At 41.1% G+C, this 24939-nt stretch overlaps 1 protein-coding gene across 5 annotated transcripts in view; it reads right to left on the bottom strand.

Annotated features, from left to right (window-relative positions):
• Window positions 1–244: 244 nt before the first annotated feature.
• Window positions 245–24939, bottom strand: part of SETD4 (SET domain containing 4) — a 38424-nt gene continuing 13729 nt past the window's right edge. For 3 of the 5 annotated variants that reach the window (XM_049858044.1, XM_049858048.1, XM_049858047.1), the window contains exons 7-11: window positions 22576–22750; window positions 5109–5190; window positions 4158–4238; window positions 1397–1520; window positions 245–1066 (exon numbers count right to left, since the gene is read on the bottom strand). In XM_049858044.1, the coding sequence (XP_049714001.1) occupies window positions 932–1066; window positions 1397–1520; window positions 4158–4238; window positions 5109–5190; window positions 22576–22750 (597 nt within the window). In that variant the 3' untranslated portion in view covers window positions 245–931. The remainder of the gene's footprint in view (window positions 1067–1396; window positions 1521–4157; window positions 4239–5108; window positions 5191–22575; window positions 22751–24939) is intronic. The other 2 variants (XM_049858046.1, XM_049858045.1) reach the window with 1 other exon arrangement.

Here is a 24939-nt window from a genome sequence, read left to right as displayed (position 1 = left end):
CTTAGTGCTTTCCTTGCATTTCCTTCGGGACTGTGGTGTATTTTGTAGAGCAGTGAATGAACTTCCTAACGCCACATCACCTTCACTGAGGGCTCCAGCATGCAGAACCCGTTCTCCCTTGCAGACATCCCTGCAAAGTCCTAGAAGCACCCACCACATTGTCCCACAAAGACTCGTAAAAGTTCAGTATTTGTTGGAAAAGCAAAAAGGATTAAGTATATAATTTTTGAATAGAAAGCATGCATCAATTGCAAATGATTCTATATAAAATAAATTTAATTCATTACACTGTTGTTAAAAACGGTTCCATTACTTAAGAAGTCACAGCCACCATAGGAGTTGATCACATGTACTTTGGTCAATGTGACGGTTAAAGTTGTGCGTCAGCTTGGCTGGGCCATGATTCTCAGTGGTTTTGCAGTTATGTAATGATGTAATCTGGCAGTTGTGTAATGATATAGCCATCCTCCATGACGTGATCAGCCAATCAGCTGTTAGGGGAGTTTCCTCAGGAGTGCGGCCTACATCCAATATATATATGGGTGTTCTGGCAAAGCTTGCTTGCTTGCTCTGGGTCCTGCATCCGGCTCATCATCATCTGATCTCCAGTTCTTGGGACCTGGGCCAGCAGCCTGCCAAACTGCCTGCTGATCTTGGGATTCATCAGCCTCTGCAGCCTGTGAGGTAGCAGCCTGCCGTCTTGCCTGCCTATCTTGGGTTCCTCAGCCCCTGTGGCTATGTGAGTCAGGAGATGCCTCCAGCCTGAAGCCTGACCCACAAACTTGGCTGGCTCTACAACTGTGTGAGCCATTTCCTTGAGATAAATATCCCTCTCTCTCTCTACTTTCTCTCTCTCCCTCCCCGAGCCTACCTCCTCTCTCTCTATACATACAATTAACTGGCTTTGCTTATCCAGCCCAAGACAGTAGAGTTAGGTAAAGGTTGTTTGTAAATTGCTTAGAATGGCAGCAGATGCTTGTAGAATATTTAGCTCTTCTGTCCACAAAGTTTCTACCAAAGTTAGTTGGTTTATCAAAGCCACTTCTTCATTCTTCATACGAGAAACCTGAAAGTAATTAAAAAAAATTTTTTTTTAATGTCAGTAATGTTTTCATATGAATAAGCTGATCTCTCTTAATTAAAAAAAATTACTAAATAAAAATATAAATGGAAAATCATACCTGAAAATCTATTACCGAAAAGTCATACAATAATTTTTACCTATTAAAAGGTGTAGGTACAGTTTCAACAATCAAAAATAGAGATCGCATCAACATTCATTCAAGACACTAAACAGTGCACTTATAAGTGTACTGTCCCTACCTAACACGTATAAAACATGTTAACTTCTTAAAACACTTCTTTAAGAAAAGGATGTAATACTCTAGAAACATACCTTTTGAAGCATAGCATTAGACTCCTCTATAAAATAACAGCAGATTTTCCAGGTTACATCCAAACTTGTCTTCTCATTTGTATCTGAAATTATTTCACCAAGAAGTACTTTTTTCCAGGATGTACTAGAATCAAAATGTACAATAAGAGAGTATCATCAGGCTCTCAAAAAATAAAGAAGGTGTTTACACTCAATATGGCACACAAACTCTTTTCTTTAAAGCTCATCTGTAGACAGACTCCCTAAAACTTCCATATCATAAGCAGCAGGCAAGGTAGAGAAGAAAGGAGTGAAAATGGAGGCAGCATCAAAAGCCACCAAGAATAAAAAGCAAGGGGATCAGGTGCTCTCTATAGGTAGAGACTCAGTTTTATTATCATGGCAACCCTGTGTCTGGCCCATAACGAAGTAGGGTCACATCCACCAGCCACGGGCATAAAGCAAGAGACAGAGCCGAAAGGCAAGTTCACAGCAGAAAGGCCAAAAGTCTCTGAGGAGTAATGGCAGCATCTCAAGGCACAGTCCTTCCTGAAAGGTGGCTAAATGAACAGAACACATTTTACAAAACGTTTTACAAGTGGAAGGATGACTCTACAGTCAAGTCTTTCTCTAATTTTACACTAGAAAACTTTGTAGAAAATGAAGTTCATGGGCAGTGTTGCTGTCAGGTGCTGTTGAGCTCTCCCACGTGAGAGAACAGAACTGCCCAACAGGATTTTTTCAGGTATAATCTTTACAGAAGCAGATGGCCAGGTTCAAACCTCAACCTTTGGGTTAGCTGCCAAGCACTTAACCACTGTGCCGCCACGGGCAGGGTAGGGCCAATCTACTACAGTTTAGGTGTGTTAGGGTAAGGAAGAGGAAGTCAAGGCCAAGTCTGCACACTAAGAAGAAGCACCAGTCAGGAAGAGAATGGAGGAACATATTCTGGATACAGAAAACGTAGAAGTAGGATCTAACCTGGAAGACTCAAGATAGACTGCAGCAACACTAAGAAGAATATAAGTACACCATAGCCAGTCAGACATGCAGAACAGCTGACAAGACACAACAGGGAATGAAGTCTTAGAAGTCTTCAGCTTTACAGCGATGGCTGAAGCTTGAGGAATAGATGAGTTCTCAGGCAAGAAAGAAGGAAATTACTATGTGCCAGGAGCCATACTTTCACCTATACCCATTATCTACTTTAATCTTCACAATTTCTTGCAAAGAAAGCATTATTATCCCCACGTTAGACACATACAAACAGAACCAGGAAAGTTAGAGAACTCCCTCTAAGAGACAGAGCTAGTCAAAGACAGCCACAGCGTTTAGACACACAACAGGCAGAGTCCCAACCCCATGCTTTTTCTGCCATGTGCCCTGGAAGTAAGAAAAAACTCAGAGAAGAGGCCTAAAGATGACCTCTGGAAAACATCCAGTGGTTTTATTTTAGGTTGAAGTACCTAAAAAAGGACTTGTATCTTGTTCCACAAAGGATTTTAAGAAGCTTACATACAAGGATACACACAAGATAAAACAAAATAAAAAGATGAATGAATAGGGGAAACAAGACAAAGAAGAAAAGAGAGATGATGGAACCCAGCAAGAAGGCCAGTGATGAAGCTCATGCCTCAAGATCCTGAACAGCTGGAGCCACCACAAATTTGCCTGAGTTATCCAGTAAGCGATAAGAAGAAGGAAACATGATCAGTTACAGAATTCAGTGCCTGTAAGACAAAAACATGTCATCTGCTGAGAATAAACACAACTATTCCTGGTGTTGGGACCAGGGGGAAATTCCACTCCCCGGGTCCCTATAGAAAAGAAGTAGGTGATGTCATCAACAACGATAGCAGACATCACTGAGTGTGCACCAAAACCACCTCCAGTCACTGTGCTAAGTGCTATTTCGAAGCATTATCTCTTTTAATCCTCCCTGCCACTTATGATGGCCTCCTCATCTTCAGGAAGTCATCCCTGTTTCTCTGACCTGAGCTTTTGCTAAGTACCAGGCAGCAGCGGGGAGGCTGAACCAGGGAAGGAGCTCCACGCATGTGCAGGGCACCGCCTACATGCTGGCCTAGCTGGGCCAGGACTAACGGACTCAACGACAGCCTCACATGAATACTGAGGAGCCTGACCAGGACCAATGTGCACACCAGGGGCCCCTGTGCCTGCCTTTGTAGAAAACCCCAGGCCTCTCAGTCAGCAGGAAACCCTGCTGGCATAGTAGTTAAGAGCTACAGCTGCTAACCAAAAGGTAAGTAGTTCGAATCCACCAGGCGCTCTTGGGAAACTCTCTGGGGCAGTTCTACTCTGTGCTATAGGGTCGCTATGAGTTGGAATCGACTTAACAGCAACTGGCTTGATTTTTTTTTTTTTTCGGTTTCTCCTTCAGCAGAAGCTCTGGACCTGCCCAGTACAGAACCACATGTGGCTTATGGCAGCAGCTCTGTTTGCTCCTGGGAAGAACCTACTTACTCTAGCATGAGACTTTCCTCTGCAAAGTGCCAATGCCCACACGTTTATCCGAACAATGAGCTTCAGGTGACCAGGGGAAGTATCTGATTAGAAACTAAAATATTCTCAGAACCTTATACTTTATGATTCTAAAACCAGAATCCTAGAAACAGTTAAAATGTAGACAAAAATACCAACTACACAGGCAAGTGAAAATTCTTTCTTCCTCTCCCGTTGGGTGCTTGAAGGTCAGCTGAAACACTCCCAGATAATGTCCAGATTGTAACTACAGCTCATGACCAACACGCGCGGAACTTACAATTCTCCAGCTTCCAGACACAACAACTTGAGAGCTGTGAGTAACCTCCACGATGGACCATCCCATCCAAACGTCAAATTTCTAAAGTAGAACAAAAATTAACAACAAACCCTTTATTTCAGTGTTTTATGACACCATGACAAATGGCTGAAAAGCCATGTATTGTCTTAAAGGGGCCACTGAACATATGTAACCTATGACCCTGGTCAAAAAGAAAAGGAGATAAGTAAGTCTACAAACACTCAATAATAGAGTCTGATAACAGAAAATTCCCTCTGTGTTTAATTAAAAAAAAAAAGTAAAAAGCTATTCTCCAATTAATTCTGATATGGGGCTAAACTTGGGTGAGGGACCACAACAAGAGGGGGTGCACCCCAGTTTACAGTGTGATAAGTGATGTGGAATCTGGACTCATCCTGGGGTCGGATAAACGGCACCCACCATAGTCAGGCTGCCTTAACACTACTTCCCGATTCCTTAAAGCTTAACACTGCCCACAGAATATGTGAAAAGAGAAAGGCTAAAACCCTGTTTATTCCACTAGGCGTGGAATCACCTGGCTGCCCACCCAGCTCAACTGCCTGAACCAACGCCCAGGTTTCAAGCGACTGGGTACATCCCCAGAGGGCCAGCCTCATCCTGCGCTAACTAGCCCAAGGCCGTCCTTCCTGGCCACATGTCAGACACACATACACAACAGGCCACCAATTGGGTTCCCTTTAGGTATAACAATTCAGCACTTCAAGCTTCTGTCTTACATCCCAAACTAAGCCTCCTGAAAGTGCCTTAAGCTCGTGTCCCCAGCAACACTAGGCACATTTTTATGCACAGAGTAAGTGCTCCACAAATGCTGACCTGTCCGTGACAGAGTCAGGTGCTGCAGGCCTGCAGAACCCTAACCTTCATTCCTGAAAGAGTAACTTCAAGAGAGAAAGAGAGAAAAATACTTACTCTATAAAGTCGTGGTCCTTTAGAATGGAAATCTTTTTGTTCATCTGCTTATCTGTTGATGGGAGATATTTAACGAGTATATCTACATCAAAAAAAAAAAAAAAAAAAGTCAGACTAAGATCCAGGGTATAATTCAGACAGCAGTGTGTACTTCCCTTCTCAGCTCACCTTCCTTCCCATCAGCAATCCAGACATGTGTAAGCAGAATCTGACCAAGTCACATACACAAAAAAAGTCTATTCTTCCTGTTCAATTCAATGAGATCATTTTTTGTTCCTGGTAAACTATAAAAATCCCACGGCAGGAGGCCAAAACATCCAAAACCTCAGCTTATGCAAATCAAATAATAATGACATTAGCATAGCTGTAGGGAAATTACAACCAACAAAAGCATAAAACCAGTTTCCCTGGAGTTGATCTGGACTTATGGCGACCCCGTGTGTGTTCCAACAGAACTCTGCTTCATAGGGTTTTCAATGGCTGATTTCTCAGAAGTAAATCACCAGAGAAGAGGCGGGGCAAGACGGCAAAATGAGTGGCTCACATTCCCTCACCCAGCAACTAATCCACTGAATGACGAATAAAAACAAGCAGAGACTGAGAGCACAGAACACCAGCCGTCATCTGAGATGTTGGAGAGTGGGGTGACTCTAGAAGCAGAGCAGAGGAGGTGGGGGACAGCACCGAAGTTGGGAGATCCTACCCGCTGACATCGGGAGCACGTGCTCATTGTGGCCATTTTGGGACAGGGCTGGGTAACACCTCAAACATGGAACACAGAGAAGTAGCTAATCTGAGGAAGCTGTAGCCAGATTTTTTCAAGGCGGCAGAAACTGGCTGTGGGAGTTACAGTCCACACAATTGTGGTGCTGCGAGAGAGTGCTACTGAGTCTCGCTGAGGCACGCGCTAGGACCAGAAGGAACAGCAAGGGCAGCAGGGTGAGGGCAACACTTCAGACTGACAGGCAACACAGCGAGAAACAGCCCACAGCAGGATACCATGGGAGAGACTGTGCAGGGGTATCCATGACGGAAAGATAAAGAGAGCCCCCCCACCTTCGCTACAGAAAAGTCAAGCCCCATCATTTACGTCTACTACAGCTAAACCCCGCTCCTGCACATGTGTACTGGATTCTAGAGATCAAGCATCCAGAACACCTGAATCAGCACTAAAAAAAAAAAAAACCTAAGGATAAGAGTGCTCTCTAGTGGCCCTCAGGAGAAGATACCAAGCCCACTGTCTCTGGATCAATTCTGACTCAACAATCCTGTGAAGCTCAGAGGAGCTGCCCTGTGGGGTTAACGGGGCTGAGTCTTTGTGGAGGCAGACTGCTGCATCTCTGTCCCGCAGAGCGGCTGGTGGGTGCAGGTCCTGGCCTTTCAGTTGGCAGCTGGATGTTTGGCTGCTGCATCACCAGGTCATCCAAAAAGAAAATTTTCCCACAAAATACAGAATAGAAAATTTAAACTACAAAATAACAAAATGGACCAAGTTCAACAAAAATTAGTAAAATACACAAGATCACAAGAAAGACCAAAGGCAAAACATGAAGAGAAAATTTGTCCTAGGGAGGCCAGAATAATACAAAGAATTGATAATTTTCAGACTACTGTACTAAATATGGAAACCCTGGTGGTACAGCGGTTAAGTGCTATGGCTGCTAACCAAAAGGTCAGCAGTTTGAACCCACCAGGCACTCCTTGGAAACTCTATGGGGCAGTTCTTCTCAGTCCTATAGGGTTACTATGGGTCAGAATCAACTCAGTGGCAACAGGTTTGGGTACTAAATATGTTTAAAGAAAGCAAAAAGCACAGAGAAAACAAATTAGCAGAGATCAGGAAACAAATGGAGGAACAAGATGACAGACTGAACATAGAAACTGAAGACATCAAAAAAAAAAAACCCCAAAGAGAAATACTGGAACTGAAGAATAAAACATGAATTAGAAAAAGCAAGAAAAACACCCAACGAAAGAGTTAAATAGACAGAAGACAGAAAAAATTAAGTAGCAGACAATATAACTGAACTTACCAAGTCTTGAGAAAAGAACAAAGAAAAGTAAACAAACCCAAAAGGAAATGTGGGATTAAACTAAGAAATCTAACATTAGAATTATTGAAATCCCAGAGCATCATGACCACAATAAAGGCTCAGAAACAATTCTCCTAAGAGATAATCAGAACTTCCCAGGTATGTAAAGAAAACCAAGCGTGCAAATACAGGAAGCTACACGAATTCTAATCAGAAGAGACACAAACAGATCAACTTCCCACCATATCCTAATAAAATTCTTGAAAACCAAAGACAAGGAGAGAATTCTGAAAGCAGCAAGAGAAAACGCAATATAACATACCAAGGGGCTTTCATAGGATTCAGGGCAGATTTCTCCCCAGATCTAGAGGCCAGAAGACAATCGAGTGACATATCTAAAATACTGAAAAAAACAAAAATTGCCAACCAAGACTTCTTTACTCAGCAAAGCTGTCATTCAAAAACAGGAGGGAAATCAAGGCATTCCCAACAAACAGAAGCTCCAGGAATTTGCCACCACCAGACCAGCTCTGCAAGTATTACTTAAGAGAGCACTCCAAAGGAAAGGCAAGTGCATTGCATAAATACTCATATCTATAAACTGAGGGGGGAGGATAACAGAGAGAAAGAGAGATCTCCAAAATACACATAACAACACAGGCAATCATAAGGACCGAGTGTATGATATTTTCAGGGAATAAACTCATGAATTAAATCCTGCAAACAATACAACGTAAGTTTGTAAGAAATACGCACAAAGTAAACTTAAAGAACATAGGTTGTACATTGATGTTAATGGAAACATACCAACAGGAATCGGGGAGGGAAGAAAATATCAGAAATAGATTTACTATGTTAAGGTGTACGTTAACTGTTGTTCATATGCTAAATGGTCCAATTTAAAGTTGTGTAACGAAACATTCTGCCGGGGTCTTAAATGCTAGCAAGTGGCCATCTAAGATGCATTAATTGGTTTCAACCCACCTGGAGCAAGGGAAGAATGAAGAACTCCAAAGATATAATGTAATTATGAGCCTAAGAGACAGAAAGGACCACATAAACCAGAGACTACATCAGCCTGAGACCAGAAGAACTAAATGGTGCTCGGCCACAACCAATGACTGCCCTGAAGGGGAACACAACAGAGAACCCCTGAGGGAGCAGGACAGAAGTGGGATGCAGACCCCAAATTCTCGTAAAAAGACCAGACTTAATGGTCAGACTCAGACTAGAAGGACCCTGGAGGCCATGGTCCTCAGGCCTTCTGTTAGCCCAAGACAGGAAACATTCCCAAAGCCAACTCTTTAGACAAGGATTGGACCGGAATACGGGATGCAAAATGCTACTGGTGAAAAACGAGCTTCTTGGATCAAGTAGACACATGAGACTATGTTGACATCTCCTGTCTGGAGGGGAAATGAGAGGGCAGAGGGGGCCAGAAGCTACCCGAGTGGACACAAGGAGAAAGAGTAGAGGGAAGAACTGTGCCATCTCATTAGAGGAAGAGCAATTAGAAGCATATAGCAAGGTGTATGTAAATTTTTGTATGAGAGACTGACCTGAATTATAAACTTTCACTTCAAGCAAAATAAAAATTTAAAATAAAAAATTCTAAGGAGGAAAGTTAACAAAAAGGCTCATCACAAGAAAAGCAGCTAAATAAAAATAAAAACAGAATTAAAAAACAAAGAAGACACAAAACACTCAAAAACAAATAGGATGCGAACAGACTGAAAATAAAGGATAGAGAAAAATATTCCATGCAACCAGTAAATAAAAAAGAGCAGGGTGGTCATACTGATTATCAGATAAAATAGACTTTAATTCAAAATATATTACAAGAGATGAAGGATATTACATAATAATAAAAACATGTTGTTACAATTATAAATATATGCACACCTAACAACAATGCACCAAAATACATGAAACAAACACTGAGTAATATGAAAGTAGAAAAAGACAACGCCACAATAATAGAGGGGATGTCAACACACCACTTTGAATTATAGGGAGAACATCTAAAAAGAAGATCACTGAGGATATCGCGAACTTATATAAAACCATAGGCCAACTGAACATAATGAGCATATACAGAACACTCCACCCAGCAGCAGAACAATACACATTCATCTCCAGTGCACATGGATCATTTTCCAGAACAGCCCATATGCTAGGACACAAAACAAGTCTCAAAACAAATTTAAAAAAGATTGAAATCAACAAAGCATCTTCTCTGACCATAAATGATATAAAACTAAAAATCAACAGGAAAAATTGGAGAAAAAAAAATAAATACATGGAAACTAAATACTACACTACTAAAAAACTATTAGGTTTTATAAGAAATCAAAAGAGAAATTTAAAAATTCCTAGAATCAAACAAATATGAAAACAACATATCAAAACTTTTAGGACAGAGCAAAAGCTGTACTCAGAGGGAAATTTATAGCAATAAAGGATTACATTAAGAAAGAAAGAATTCTACCAAACTTCAAAATAGAGTTGACACCAGTTCTACTCAAACTATTCTAGAACACAGAAAAAGGCACAGTCCCAAATTCATTTTATGAAGCCAGAATAATCCTGATACCAAAGCAAGGCAAAGACATCACTAAAAAGAAAACTACAGACCAATATTCTTCATGAATACAGATGCAAAAATTCTCAACAAAATCCTAGCCAATTCAACAGTATATCAAAAAATAATACATCACAACTAAGTGGGATTCATACCAGGCATGCAAGGATGGTTTAACATTAGAAAATCAATCAATGTAATTCACCACATAAATAAAATAAAGGAAAAGAATCACATGATCAGAGATGCAGAAAAGGCATTTGATAACGTACAACACCCATTCTTGATAAAAACTCTCAGCAAAATAGGAAGAGATGGAAAATTTCTCAACATAATAAAGGGCATTTATACAAAATTAACAGCCAACAATTATTCTCAATGAAGAGAGTCATAAAGTATTCCCCTTGAGAGTGGGAACCAGACAAGGATGCTTTTTAACACTACTCTTATTCAACATTGTATTGGCAGTCCTAGCTACAGCAAAAAGGCAAGAAAAGGAAATAAAAGGCATCAAAATAGGTAAGGAAGGAATAAAACTATCCCTATTTCCAGAAGATATGATCATAGAAAATCCCAAAGATTCCACCGGAAAGTTACTGGGGATTCAGCAAAGTAGCAGGATACAAGATCAGTATACAAAAATTAGCTGGATTCCTCCACATCAACAAAGAAAACTTGGAAAAGGAAATCAAGAAAACCATTCCATTTACAACAGCCCCCCAAAAGATAAAATCCTTAGGAATAAATCTAACCAGGGACATAAAAGACTTGTCAAAAGAAAACTACAAAACACTACTTCAAGAAACCAAAAGAGATCTACATAAATAGAAGAAAATATCATGCACTTGAATAGGAAGACTTAACATTGTCAGAATGTCAACACTGCTCAAAGTGATACACAGATATAATGCAATCTTGAGCCAAATCCCAATGGCATTCTTCAACAAGATGGAAAAACTAATCACTAACTTTATATGGAAAGGAAACACACCCCAGATAAGTAAAACATTATTAAAGAAGAAAAAAAAAGTAGAAAACTTCACACTACCTGATCTCACAACCTACTATACAGCCATGGTAGTCAAAACAGCCTGGTAGTGGCAACAGACACATAGACCAATGGAACAGAATTGAGAACTCAGATGTAAATCCATCCACCTATGGAAAGCTGATCTTCAACAAAGGACCAAAGTCCATTCAATGGGAAAAAAGACAGTCTGTTCTACAAATGGCACTGGAAAAACTGGATCTCTATCTCTAGAAAAATAAAACAGGATCCATACCTCACACCATACACAAAACTAAGTCAAAATGCATTAAAGACCTAAATATAAAACCTAAAACTATAAAGAGTATGGAGGAAAAAATAGGGACAACACTAGGGGATACACTGAATACAAAACATAACTAAAAATGCACACACAGCAGAAGATGAACTAGATAAATGGGACCTCCTAAAAATTAAATACTTATGCTCAACAAAAGACTTGTCCAATGACTAAAAAGAAAACTTACACACTGGGAAAAAAATTTTGGCTTCGACATATCCGACAAGGGTCTAATCTCTAAAATTTATAGAAAACTTCAACACCTCAAGAATGAAAAGACAAACAATCCAATTAAAAAATGGGCAACGGAGATGAACAGACACTTCAAGAAAGAAGACATTCAGGCAGCTAACAAATATGAAGAAATGCTCCCAGTCAATAGCAATTAGAGAGATGCAAATCAAAATTATAATGAGATACAATCTCACCTGGACATTGCCAGCACTAATCAAAAAAAAGAAAATAAGAAATGCTGGAGAGGTTGTGGGGAGAATGAAACTATTATATACTGCAGGTGGAAATGTAAAATGGTACAACCACTATAGAAAATGGTATGACTCTTCCTCAAAAAGCTAGAAACAGAAATATCACATGGTCCAGCAATCCCACTCCTAGGTGTATACCCTAAAGAAATAACAGCCATGACACAAACAAACACTTCCATACCCATATTCATTGCAGGATTATTCACAATAGCAAAAAGATGGAAACAACCTATGTGCCCATGGATGGACGAGCGGATAAACTGTGGAACATACACAAAGAAGAATACTACGCAAGGATAAAGAATAACTATGAGTCCGTGAGACATCTCACGACATGGATGAATTTGGAGGACATTATGCTAAGTGAAATAAGTCAATCACAAAGACAAGCATTGTGTGAGACCACTATTATAAAGTAACAACAAAAGGTTTACACACGGAGAAAAAAAAAAATCTTTGATAGTTACCAAGGATGGGAAAGGGAGAGACAGAAAACTACCAAATAGATAAGAGACACATGTTAATACTGGTGAAGGGAAAGGCAATACACAATATGGGAGAAATCAACATGACCAAGGCAAAAGAGGACACTGAGAAAACGCAAGAATAATGGGCAACCATGGTAATTAATATAGCATAGACAATCCTGCAGCAGTAGTATTAACAATCTACGAATGGATACATAGGTAAACAGATATGCCAAGATGTGTGGGGAAGTGTTAGGGAGCGCACCCATGGGCAGATGGTGGATATTTCTACATACACAACTGTAGGTGCTCCTCATATATTAATATAGACAACATAGCACACAAGGGGCACAGTCAGGGAAACCTCTTAGATATAATCAAACATCTCACGGGATGAAATTTCCTGGCTCAAAGGTAAAGGACCATAGAGTCAGAGGACATCTACAACAATTGGCACAAGAGAGTTCATAAAGACAATATTCTGCATCCTACTTTGGTGAGTAGCGTCTGGGGTCTTAAAAGCTTGTGAGCAACCATCTAAGATACAACTATTGGTCTCTTCCTGTCCGGAGCAAAGGAGAGTGAGGAACACCAAAGACTCATGGGAGCAATTAGTCCAAAGGTCCAATGGATCACATGAACCACAGCCTACACAGGCCCAAGACCAGAGGAACTAGATGGTGCCCAGCTTCCACTACCGACCACTCTGACTGGGATCAAAACAGAGGGTCCCAGATACAGCAAGAGAAAAACATAGAATAAAAAAATCAAATTCACAAAAGACCAGACTTTCTGGTCTGACAGAGACTGGAGGAATCCCTGAAACTATGGTCCTACAACACCCTTATGACCTGGAACCAAAGCCATTTCCAGAGACCACCTTCCAGCCAAACAATAGACAAGCCCATAAAATAAACAATAATACCCAAGAGGAATGTGCCCCCTAGAACAATCAATTATATGAGATTGAAAGGACAATATTTGCCCAAAAGCGAAGATGAGAAGGTAGAAGGGGTAGAAAATCAGGACGAAGGGAAACGGGGAAACCAGGGCGGCAATGGTGAGAGCGCTGACACATTGTAGGGCATGAAACAAAGGCCACGAAACACTTTATGTACAAACTGTTGAAGGAGAATCTAATTTGCTCTGTAAACTTTCACTTAATGCACAATAAAAGAAGAAGAAAGATCCAAAATCATTAACTTAAACTGACAACTTGAACATATAGAAAAAGAAGAGCAAAAGAAGCCAAACGCTACCAGAAAAAAAGAAAATAATAAAGACCAGGTCAGAAATAAACAAAATTAAAAAAAAGAATAAAACAAATCAACAAAACCAGAAGTTGGTTCTTGAAAAGATCAGTAAAACAGACAAACCATGGGCTAGACTGACAAAAGAAAACCCAGAAGAGACAAATACCAAATTAAGAAATGAAACTGGTAACATTACAACCAATCTAACAGAGATAAAGAAGATCATCACTGATTACCATGAAAACCTGTGCTCCAACAAATCGGAAAACCTAGATGAAAGGGACAAATTCCTAGAAACACACTGTCACACTACCTACCCAAACTAACACAAACTAAGGTAGAAAATTTAAACACCCATTACAAAAGAATAGATTGAAGATGTCATCAAAAAACTGCCAACAACAACAACAACAAAAAGCCCAGGATCAGATGGCTACACTGGAGATTTCTACCGAACATTCAGAGACGAGTTGACACCAATCCTACTCAAGCTCTTCAAAAACACAGAAGTGGAAGGAACACTACTGAACTCTTTCTATAATGCCAGCATAACCCTGATACTTAAACCAGGGAAAGATATCACAAAAAAGAAAAAGAAAATTACAGACTAATATCCCTTATGAACACAGATGCAAAAATTTTCAACAAAATTCTAGCCAACAGACTTCAGCAGCATATCAAAAAAATTGTACACCATAATCAAATGGAATTCATACAAAGATGACAAGAGTGGTTCAACATTAGAAAATCAATCAATGTAATTCACCACATAAATAAAACAAAAAAGAACCATATGATCATATCAATTAATGCAGAAAAGGCGTTTGATAAAATTCAAAACCCTTTCCTGATTAACACTCAGCAGAATAGGAATAGAAGGGAAATTTCTCAACATAATTAAGGGCATATATGCAAAACCAACAGCCAACATTATACTCAACAGAGAAAGGCTGAAAGCCTTCCCTTTGAGAACAGGAACGAGACAAGATGTCCATTATCACCACTCTTATTCAACACTGTACTGTAAGTCCTAGTAGAGCACCGAGAAAAGAAAGAGAAATAAAAGGTATCCAAATTGGAAAGGAAGAAGTAAAACTATATTTGCTGATGACGTGATCCTATACATGGAAGAGCCTCAAGATTCCACAAGAAAACTGCTGGAACTAATAGAAGAGTTTAGCAATGTTGCAGGGTACAAGATCAACACACAAAAATCAGCTGGGTTCCTCGACACTGACAAAGACTACTCTGAAAAAAGTTTTCAAAAAAAAAAGCCCATTTACAACAGCCCCTAAATTGATAAAATAACAAATTCCTAACCAAACACATAAAAGACTTATATGATGACAATTACAAAACACTTTGTACAACCTGCGATATGCAGATGACACAACCTTGCTTGCTGAAGTTGAAGAGGACTTGAAGCACTTACTGACAAAGATCAAAGACCACTGCCTTCAGTATGGATTACACCTCAACATAAAGAAAACAAAAATCCTCACAACTGGACCAATGAGCAACATCATGATAAATGGAGAAAAGATAGGAGTTGTCAAGGATTTCATTTTACTTGGGTCCACAATCAACACCCATGGAAGCAGCAGTCAAGAAATCAAAAGACGCGTTGCATTAGGCAAATCTTCTGCAAAAGGTCTCTTCAAAGCGTTGAAAAGTAAAGATGTCACCTTAAAGGCTAAGGTGGCGCCTGACCCAAGCCACGGTATTGTCAATCGCCTCCCATGCATGTGAAAGCTAGAAGAGGAATAAGGAAGACCAAAGATGCTTTTGAAGTGTGGTATTGGAAAAGAATGCTGAATATATCACGGACTGCCAAAAGAAAGAAAAAATCTGACTCAGAAGATGCACGATCAGAATGCTCCTTAGAAGCACGGATTGCAAGACTATGTCTCACACACTTTGGCCATGTTGTCAGGAGGAATCGGTCCCTGGAAAAGGACATCACGCTCGGTAGAGGTTCAGCAAAAAAGAGGAAGATGCTCAACGAGATGGACTAATACAGTTGTTGCAACAATGGGTTACGCATAACGATTGTGAGGACCCGGCAGTGTTTTGTTCTGTTGTACACAGGGTCACCTATGAGTCAGAATCAACTTGACAGCACCTGACAACAACAACAACTATGTAGAAGAGATTAAAAGAGACATACAAAAACGTAAAGACAGCCAGTGTTCGTGGACTGGAAGTGTAGGGTAATGCTATTCAGCTATATGCATCCCCTCCTAATGGAGGCAGCTTTGCTCTTCCCTGAAGCATGCTGGGGATGAACTCAAGATGAACTCAGGCTAAGGTACAAGGCCAGGAGTGGCATGACTGGGCCAGTGGCCAAGGCTGAGGAACGGCTTGTCAACAAAAAGAAACACCTCTGGGCCTGGATGTGTAGTCCCTTGAAGTGCTGGCCACCCAGGGACCTGGAAGAAAAACAAACAAGCTTTAGGCCCAGCAGGAACTGTATGTAAGCTTATGTCCCTTGCTAGGCGGTGGCAGAGTGCTACTCTGGTCCAGTCGCTGCCATGGACTGTACATAAGCTCCCCAATAAACCCTATGTCCCGACTGCTGGTTCCAGAGTCTTTCTTTGGTCTCTAGGCTACGTGGCTGACCCTGGGTCCAGACGCCGCTGCGTTATCACTCAACAGAAGACATAATGAAAATGTCAATTCCACCTAAAACAATTTACAGATAACAATGCAATCCGATACAAATTCCAACGTTCTTTACTGAAATGGAATAACTAATAACCAACTTCATATGGATATGAAAGAAACTCTGAATAGCCAGAACAACATTGAAGAAAAAGAACAAAGCAGGGGGCCATACACTCCCCGATATCAAAACATTCTATCTTAGTTATGTAGTGCTGCTATAACAGAAATACCACAAGCAGATGGCTTTAACAAAGAGAAATTTATTCTCTCACAGTCTAGGAGGCTAGAAGTCCAATTCAGAGGGTCAGCTCCAGGGGAAGGCTTTCTCTCTCAGTTGGTTCTGGGGGAAGGTGTTTGTCATCAATCTTCCCCTGATCTAGGAACTTTTTGGTACAGTGACACCAGGTTCAAAGGATGTACACTCCTGGCTCTTTTTGCTTGGTGGTGATTAGGTCCCCATGTGTCTCTGCTCCCTTCTTTTATATATCAAAGGAGATTGACTTAAGACACAACCTAATCCTGTAGATTAAGTCCTGCCTCATAAACATGATAGAGGTAGGATTTACAACAGAGGAAAATCATATCAGATCACAAAATGGTGGACAATCACACAATACTGAGAATCATGGCCTAGCCAAGTTGACAGATATATGGGTGGACACAATTCAATCCATGACATTCCACGCTTTGGCCCCTCCAAATTCATGTCCTTGCAATATGTAAAATATAATCACCCCATCATATCATAGCGGAAGTCTTAAATCAACTCCAAAATCCAAAAATTCCTCCTCATCTGTGAAATCCAGAATACAAATTATCTGCTTCCGAAGTACAACAGTGGAACAGGCACAATTTGACATTTCCATTACAAATAGGAGAAACTGGAGGGAAAGAAGGGGTAACAGGCACCAAGCAAGTCAGAAGGACACATTACATTAGCCCTTAAGGCTTGAAAATAATCATGATCTCTGAGACCATTTAGGCAATCGCCCTCCCCTCCAGACTCTGGGTGTTGGCCACACTCTCCGGATTCTGAGAGGAAGTCCCTCAGCCCTGGGCTTCAGCTCCATCTTCCAGGCCCACTGGAGCAGCAACTCTGCTCCCTCACATTTGGGCAGCCCCATTCTCCTAGTCCATCGGAGTGGCTACCTTTTTCTGCCCCTTGGGCATGGCAGCCCCACCCTTTCAACTTTGGGCAGCGGGTCTGGCCCCATACCGCTGGCACTCATGAACGGTAGCTCCACACTCCAGAACTGAGTTGGTGAAGATCTGACTCTGAAACCCAGGAGGCTTTGCCCCTACCCTTAGAAACTCCAGAGGCTATGGCTTCACCCTTTGAGACCCCAGAGATCATGGCCCTACACTTTGAGACTGAGGCAGCTCTGCTTCCTGTGTTTCTTGTCTCTTCAGCTTCTACTTCCTGGCCCCTTGGGCTCTAGGCCCCTTGGACCTCACCACCCATGTCTGCCCTGCTGGGGCAAGTGTTCCAAAGTTTTTAGCTCTACCGGTATGTGCCTGGAGGCACCTCACTCTGCAAGTAAACTTCGGCTGGAAGGCACTCAGCTCTCTTACTCTGTGGGTCAGCAAGCCTAGCTCCACCGGTAAGTACCCAGGGGCACCCCACTCTGCCAGAAGATTCCTGTGCAAAGGCACTCAGCTTTCTCTCTCTGTGGGTCAGCTCCAGTGCTGTCTTGCACTGGTTTCCTGGTTCTGTTGCTGCTTCTTGTCATTTGTGCAATCTCCAGTGTAACAGCTCTTCTCGTTTCCTTGAGTCCTCACCAGAATTGCTTCTGATGTCCATAGTTCCACCAAAAGTCTCCTCAAGGCAATCTAGGCTTTTAATATTAGGCACTTTAAACTCTTTCAGCCTCTACGCATTCACAGTTTCAAAACCACTCCCACATTTTAGGTATCTGTTAGAGTAGCACCCCATTCTTGGTACCAAATTCTGTCTTAGTTATGTAGTGCTGCTGTCACAGAAATACTATAAGTAGATGGCTTTGACAAACAGAAGTTTATTCTCTCACAGTCTAATAGGCTAGAAGTCCAAATTCAGGGTGCCAGCTCCAGGGGCAGGCTTTCTCTTTGTTGGCTCTAGAGAAAGGTCCTTGTCATCAAACTTTCCTGGTCTAGGAGCTTCTCTGCTCAGGAACCCTAGGTCCATTTCTGTCTTAGATATCTTGTGCTGTTATAACACAAATACCACAAGTGGATGACCTGAACAAAGAAATTTATTCTCTCACAGTCTAGGAGGCTAGAAATAAAAAATTCAGGGGGCCAGCTCCAGGGGAAGGCTTTCTCTCTCAGTTAACTCTGGAGGAAGGTCCTTGTCACCAATCTTTCCCTGATCTAGGTGCTCTGCGGTGCAGGGACCCCAGGTCCAAAGGATGTGAACTCCTGGCTCTTCTTGCTTGGTGATAATGAGGTGTCCATGTATCTCTCCTCCCTTCTGTCTTTTATATCTCAAAAGAGATTGACTTAAGACACAACCTAATCTTGTAGATTAAGTCCTGCCTCACTAACATAACTGTCTCTAATCCTGCCTTATTAACATGGGAAAGGTAGGATTTACAACACAGAGGAAAATCACATCAGGTCACAAAATGGTGGACAATCACACAAAACTGAGAATCATGGCCTAGCCAAGTTGACAGATATTTTGGGGGGATACAACTGAATCCATGACACACATACTATACCCAAACCCACTGCTGTCGAGTCCATTCTCATAGCAACCCTATAGGACAGAGTAGAACTGCCCAATAGAGTTTCCAAAGAGCGCCTGGTGGATTCGAACTGCCGACCTCTTGGTTAGCAGCTATAGCACTGAACCACTACGCCACCAGGGTTTCCACATACTATACAGCCACTGTAATCAGAACAGCCTGGTATTGGTTCAACGACAGACACACAGACCAGTGGAACAGGATTGAGAGCTCAGAATTAAACACAATCATCTGTAGACAACTGATTTTCTACAAGGGGTCAAGGTCCATTCAGTGGGGCAGAAATAGTCTCTTTAATAAATGGTCCTGGCAAAACTGGATATCCACCTGCAGAAAAAATGAACAGGACCCATACCTAACACCACACACAAAAACTAACTCAAATTGAATCAAAGACCTAAATGTGAAATCCTACACTATAAAATTCCTGAAGGAAAACACAAGGAGAAAACTATAGGACCTAAGCTTTTACAAGAACAGGATAACAAACATTACAACAAATACATGAACAGAAGACAAAATAGATAAATGGGACCTCATAAAAATTAAATACTTATGCTCATCAAAAGACTTTATCAAGTGTGCAAACTAAAACCATAAAATTCTTAGAAAAAAACAAGCAGGGTCAATGCTGTCAGTCCTAGCTTTCAACAATGCATTATTTAATATAATAACAAAAGCACAAATAGTAAAAGGCAAGATAAATAAATGGGACCTCATAAAAATTAACTTTCATTCATCAAGACTTTGCCAAAAAAGTGGAAAGACAAGCTACCGACTGGGAGAATATCTTCAGAAACCACGTAACTGACAAGAATCTAGTAACCAAAATACATATGAAACTTTGACAACTTAACAACAAAAAGACAAATAACCCAATCATAAAATAGGCAAAGGACTTGAAAAGACATTCCACCAAAAAGGACATTCAAATGGCCATCACACACATGAAAAGGTGCTTAGTGCCATTAGCCATCAGATAGATGCAAATCAAAACCATAATAAGACGCCATTTCATTCCCACTAGAATGGCTAAGATAAAAAAAATAAACAGAAAATCACAAATCTTGGCAAGGATGTGGGGAAATTGGAACCCATATCCATTGATAGTAGGAATGAAAAATACTACAGCCGTTGTGGAAAACAGTGTGGCAGTTTCTCAAAAAACTCAAAATAGAACTACCACGTTGTTGCTGTTCTTAGGTGCTTTCCATTTGGTACCAACACACAGCAACCCTATGTATAACACAATGCAACACTGCCCAGTCCTGCACCATCCTCACAATTGTTGCTATGTTTGGGCCCACTGTTGCAGCCACTGTGTCAATCCATCTCCTTGAGGGTATTCCTCTTTCTACTTTACCAAGCATGATATTCTTCTCCAGGGGATGGTCCATCCTGAAAACATGTCCAAAGTACATGAGACAAAGTCTCACCATCCTTGCTTGTAAGGAGCATTCTTGCTGTACTTCTTCCAAGACAGATTTGTTGGTTCCTCTGCCAGTGCATGGTATATTCAATATTCTTGGCCTGGCAATCTACTTTCAAAAACTAGCCAATAAAAATCCCATGAATCACAACAGAATGTTGTCTGATACAGTACTGGAAGATGAGCCCCCTAGGCTAGAAGACACTCAAAATACACAATGGCTGCAACAATGGACCTGAGCATACCAACGATCATGAAGATGGTGCAGGACTGGGTGATGCTTCATTCTGTTGTACATGGGATTGCCATGAGTCAGAGCCAACTGGTCAGCAACTAACTATAACAGAGTAACGAGGGATTTTTTATTTTTTAAATTTCATCTTATATTCCTAGGTTTTTTTTTTTTAAATACAAAAATGACTAAAATGTAAATTTTTCTTAAATTCATTTATTTTACGAATGAACATTTCATAGCCTTCAGTATTAAAGCTACCAGGATTCTGAAAATATGAAACCAATCTTTTAGTTTTCTAAGACAACAAACAAGGCCAAGTTTTTGCTTTTCTACTTTTGAGAAATAACATTAGTATTCAGCCTATAAGATGGAGGAGCATTACCTTGACCAAGCTTCTATTTCCACCAGAACTTACATTAAAACTTCCTCAAATTACAGACTTCTTAAATTTCTGGCCATTTCTTTTTAGCCTTGAAAACTGTTTCTGCTGCTTCAGGAGGAGAAAAATCAGTCTTCTATGTACTGTTTTTAATACTATATTTTGAATTTTTTTCATACTATAAACCGAATAGCTAAATTATTATTTTTTAAAAGGGTTTTTGTTTTAAATACCAATGATGATGGCTAGTTAATACACTGCAAAAAAACATAAATACAATCAATAGTTCGTTGTGGCCTTGAACTCTGAAAAAAAGGACTATTTAATAGATTTATCTCTGTGGTCAACATGATGCCCTGCACATAAAACAAACACTAGCTGCTGTTGAGTTGACTCTGACTCATGGTGACCCCATGTGTGTCAGAGCAGAACTGTGCTCAATAGGGTTTTCATAGCTGTGGCCTTACAGAAGTAGACCACCAGCCTTTGTTCCCAGGTGCCTTTGGGTGGATTTGAACCACCAACCTTTCGGTTAGCAGTCGAGCACTTAACCATCTGCTCAATCCAGGGTTCCTAAGACCGAAAAAAAAAAAAACAAACTCACTGCCATCTAGTTGATTCTGACTTATAGCAACCCTATGGTGTAGATTAGAACTGCCCCATGAGTTTTTCAAGGTTGTAAATGTTTACAGAAGCAGACTGTCACATCTTTCTCCTGTGGAGCTGCTGTTGAGTTCGAACCAACAATCTTTCATTAGCAACTGAGTGCTTTAACCACTGAGCCACCAGGGCTCTTTCCAGGTTTCCTCACAAAGCCAAACCAAACCCATTGCCATCGAGTCAATTCCGATTCACAGTAACCCTACAGGACAGAGTAGAACTGCCCATAGGGTTTCCAAGGAGCACTAGGTGGATTTAAACTGCTGACCTTTTGGTTAGTAGCCAAGCTCTTAACTGCTGCACCACCAGGGCTCCTCCAGTGTTCCTAGTAGGTGCTTAATAAAATTTTTGTATACTTTTATTAAATATTAACAAATATTTTGAGTTTTAATGTTTTGAGTTGTTGATCTCTAATCCTGCTATCTTCAGTGACAGTGAGCCCTAGGAGTGCACAGTTAAGTGCTGGGCTGCTAACCAAAAGGTTGGTGGTTTGAACCCATCTAGCTGCTCCGTGGAAGAAAGGCCTGGGAATCTGCTCCCACAAAGACTACAGCCTAGCAGTTCTAGTCTGTCACATAAGGTCACTGTTGAGTCGGAATTGACTCAACAGCACCTAACGACGACCCTACTTATCTTTAGTGACAGTGACAATGTCTTGGTACGAAAATCTCCATTTCTTTCCATCTGTTAATATTTATGTCCTTAACAGTTTTCTTTCTCTTTCATTCTGTCTTCTAATCTAATGTCATTATGCTTTTCTCATTTCTTATCCTCAATATCAAGCAACCTAAGCTTTGTAGTTTTTACTTCAACACTGAATCACAGTCGGTAGGAGTCAGGCGGGGCCTACCTAGGAGAAGACAGGTGACGTGCACATGTGCTCAGGAGTCCCTGGGTGGTGCACAGTTAACTGCTCAGCTGTTAAATGAAAAGTTGGAGGTTCAAGTGTGTCCCGAGGTGCCTCAGAAGAAGGCCTGAAGACCTACTGCTGAAAAAATAGCCGCTGAAAACCCTATGGAGCACGGTTCTACTCTGACACACATGGAGTTGCAATGAGCCGGAGCTGACTCCACATAGAACCAAACCAGTTGCCATCAAGTCGATTTCGACTCACAGCAAATGGTATACGCTTTAAAGTTTTGCTGTTTTTACTAAATCTTAAAATAACCACATCTCCAGAAGGGAAAATTATATCGTTTTAGTGATAAAACCAAAGTTGACTCCAACCTCTTGAGACGTAAACACAGGCATGAGGATTCCGGGTGGAAACAAACCCATATTCCAGGAGCAGGCGGTGGTTATCGTGGGGGCCATAGCAGATGAATACCTCCTCATGTTTTCTACAACTTGACACGGCAACAATTTCGTAACAGCGAGTTTTCTCATTAAATGCTGCTTTTACCTACAAAGGGAAAATTTTTCAGATCCTTTCTATGTGCACAAAGGAAAAGCTGATTACATTGCTGACGCAGCTTTCTAATGCTCATCAATGAATTTAACCACATGTGAAGAAAATTAACAAAAAATGCCCAGTCTGCACTTCAGCCCTCAAGCAGCATGATCATGGTTAATACAATCACGTGGATTTTGCAGTAATGCTGTTAATTACAAGGAGCCCTAGTGGTACAGTGGTTAAGCACTCAGCTGCTAACTGAAAGGTCAGTGGTTCAAACCCACCAGCTGCTCCATGGGAGAGAGGTGTGGCACTGTGCTTCCATAGACTGTTGCTGTTAGGTGCCGTCAAGTCGGTTCTGACTCATAGCAATCCCATGTACCACAGAATGAAACACTGCCTGGACCTGAGCCACCCTCACAATTGTTGTTATTGTTGTTGAGTGCTGTCGAGTCAGTTCTGACTCATAGCGACCCTACAAATCATAAAACAAACACTGCCTGGACCTGCACCATCCTTACAATTGTTGTTATTTTTGAGCCCACTGTTGTAGTCACTGTGTCAATCCATCTTGTTGAGGGTCTTCCTCTTTTCTGCTGACCCTGTTATTTTACCAAGCATGATGTCCTTCTCCAGGGGCTGATCCCTTCCTGATAACATAGCCGAAGTCTGTAAAGACGCAGCCTCGCCATCCTTGCTTCTAAGGAGCATCCTGGTTGTACTTCTTCCAAGACAGATTTGTTCGTCCTTTTGGCAGTCCATGGTATAGTCAGTATTCTTTGCCAACACCACAATTCAAAGGCGTCAACTCTTCTTCGGTCTTCCTTATTCAGTGTCCAGCTTTCTCATGCATATAATGTAATTGAAAACACCATGGCTTGGGTCAGGCACACTTTAGTCTTCAAGGTGACATCTTTGCTTTTCAACACTTTCAAGAGGTCCTCAGCAGCAGATTTCCCCAACGCAATGCATATTTGATTTCTTAGCTGCTGCTTCCATGGCTGTTGACTGTGAGTCCAAGTGAAATGAAATCCTTGACAACTTCAATCTTTTCTCTATTTATCATGATGTTGCTCGTTGGTCCAGTTGCGAGGATTTTTGTTTTCTTTATGTTGAGGTGTAATCCATACGGAAGGCTGTGGTCCTTGATCTTCATCAATAAGTGCTTCAAGTCCTCTTCACTTTCAGCAGGCAAGGTTGTGTCATTTGCATAATGCAGGTTGTTAATGAGTCTTTCTCCAATTCTGATGTCCCATTCTTCTTCATATAGTCCAGCTTCGTGGATTATTTTCTCAGCACACAGACTGAATAAGTATGGTGAAAGGATACAACCCTGATGCACAACTTTCCTGACTTTAAGCCACTCAGTATCCCCTTGTTCTGTCCGAACAACTGCCTCTTGATCTATGTACAGGCTCCTCATGAGTACAATTAAGTGTTCTGGAATTTGCATTCTTCTCAATGTTATCCATAATTTGTTATCATCCACACCGTCAAAAGCCTTTGCGTAGTCAATAAAACACGGTAAACATCCTTCTGGTACTCTCTGCTTTTAGCCAGGATCTATCTGACATCAGCAATGATATCCCTGGTTCCACGTCCTCTTCTGAAACCGGCCTGAATTTCTGGCAGTTCCCTGTTGATATACTGCTACAGCCTGTTTTGAATGATCTTTAGCAAAATTTTGCTTGCGTGTGATATTAATGATACTGTTTGACAATTTCCTCATTTGGTTGGATCACCTTTCTTGGGAATAGGCATAAATATGGATCTCTTCCTCCATAAAGATTACAGCCTTGAAAACCCTATAGGGCAGTTCTACTCTGTCCTATGAGGTCAAGAGGAGTTGGAATCAACTCGAGAGCAATGAGAATTTTACAGGCTGTTAATTACTAGGTATAACACATGGAGAAAAGCACCAAGAAGGCCCAACTGTTCCCTGCACTTAGGATGGGTCCGAGCATTGAGTTCCTCTTCTGAAGCACCAAATCCCAGCACAGATGAAAATGAGTAAAAGGTTGAAATTCCTGGCTCTCTGGGGAGATGGTTTTGCAGCATCAGTAACAGATTAGGAGTTTCAGGCATTCTAAGGGAGATTCTTTCATGATTTTTAAGAGTCCTTTTCCCCACGATATTCTTCCATTCAGCAAACATTTACTGAGCACCTACTATGTTCCCATTTCTTAATAATCATCTAA

The sequence above is a fragment of the Elephas maximus genome, chromosome 18, assembly GCF_024166365.1.
Source record: "Elephas maximus indicus isolate mEleMax1 chromosome 18, mEleMax1 primary haplotype, whole genome shotgun sequence".
NCBI lineage: Eukaryota > Metazoa > Chordata > Mammalia > Proboscidea > Elephantidae > Elephas > Elephas maximus.
This window is presented reverse-complemented; position numbering and strand designations above follow the sequence as displayed.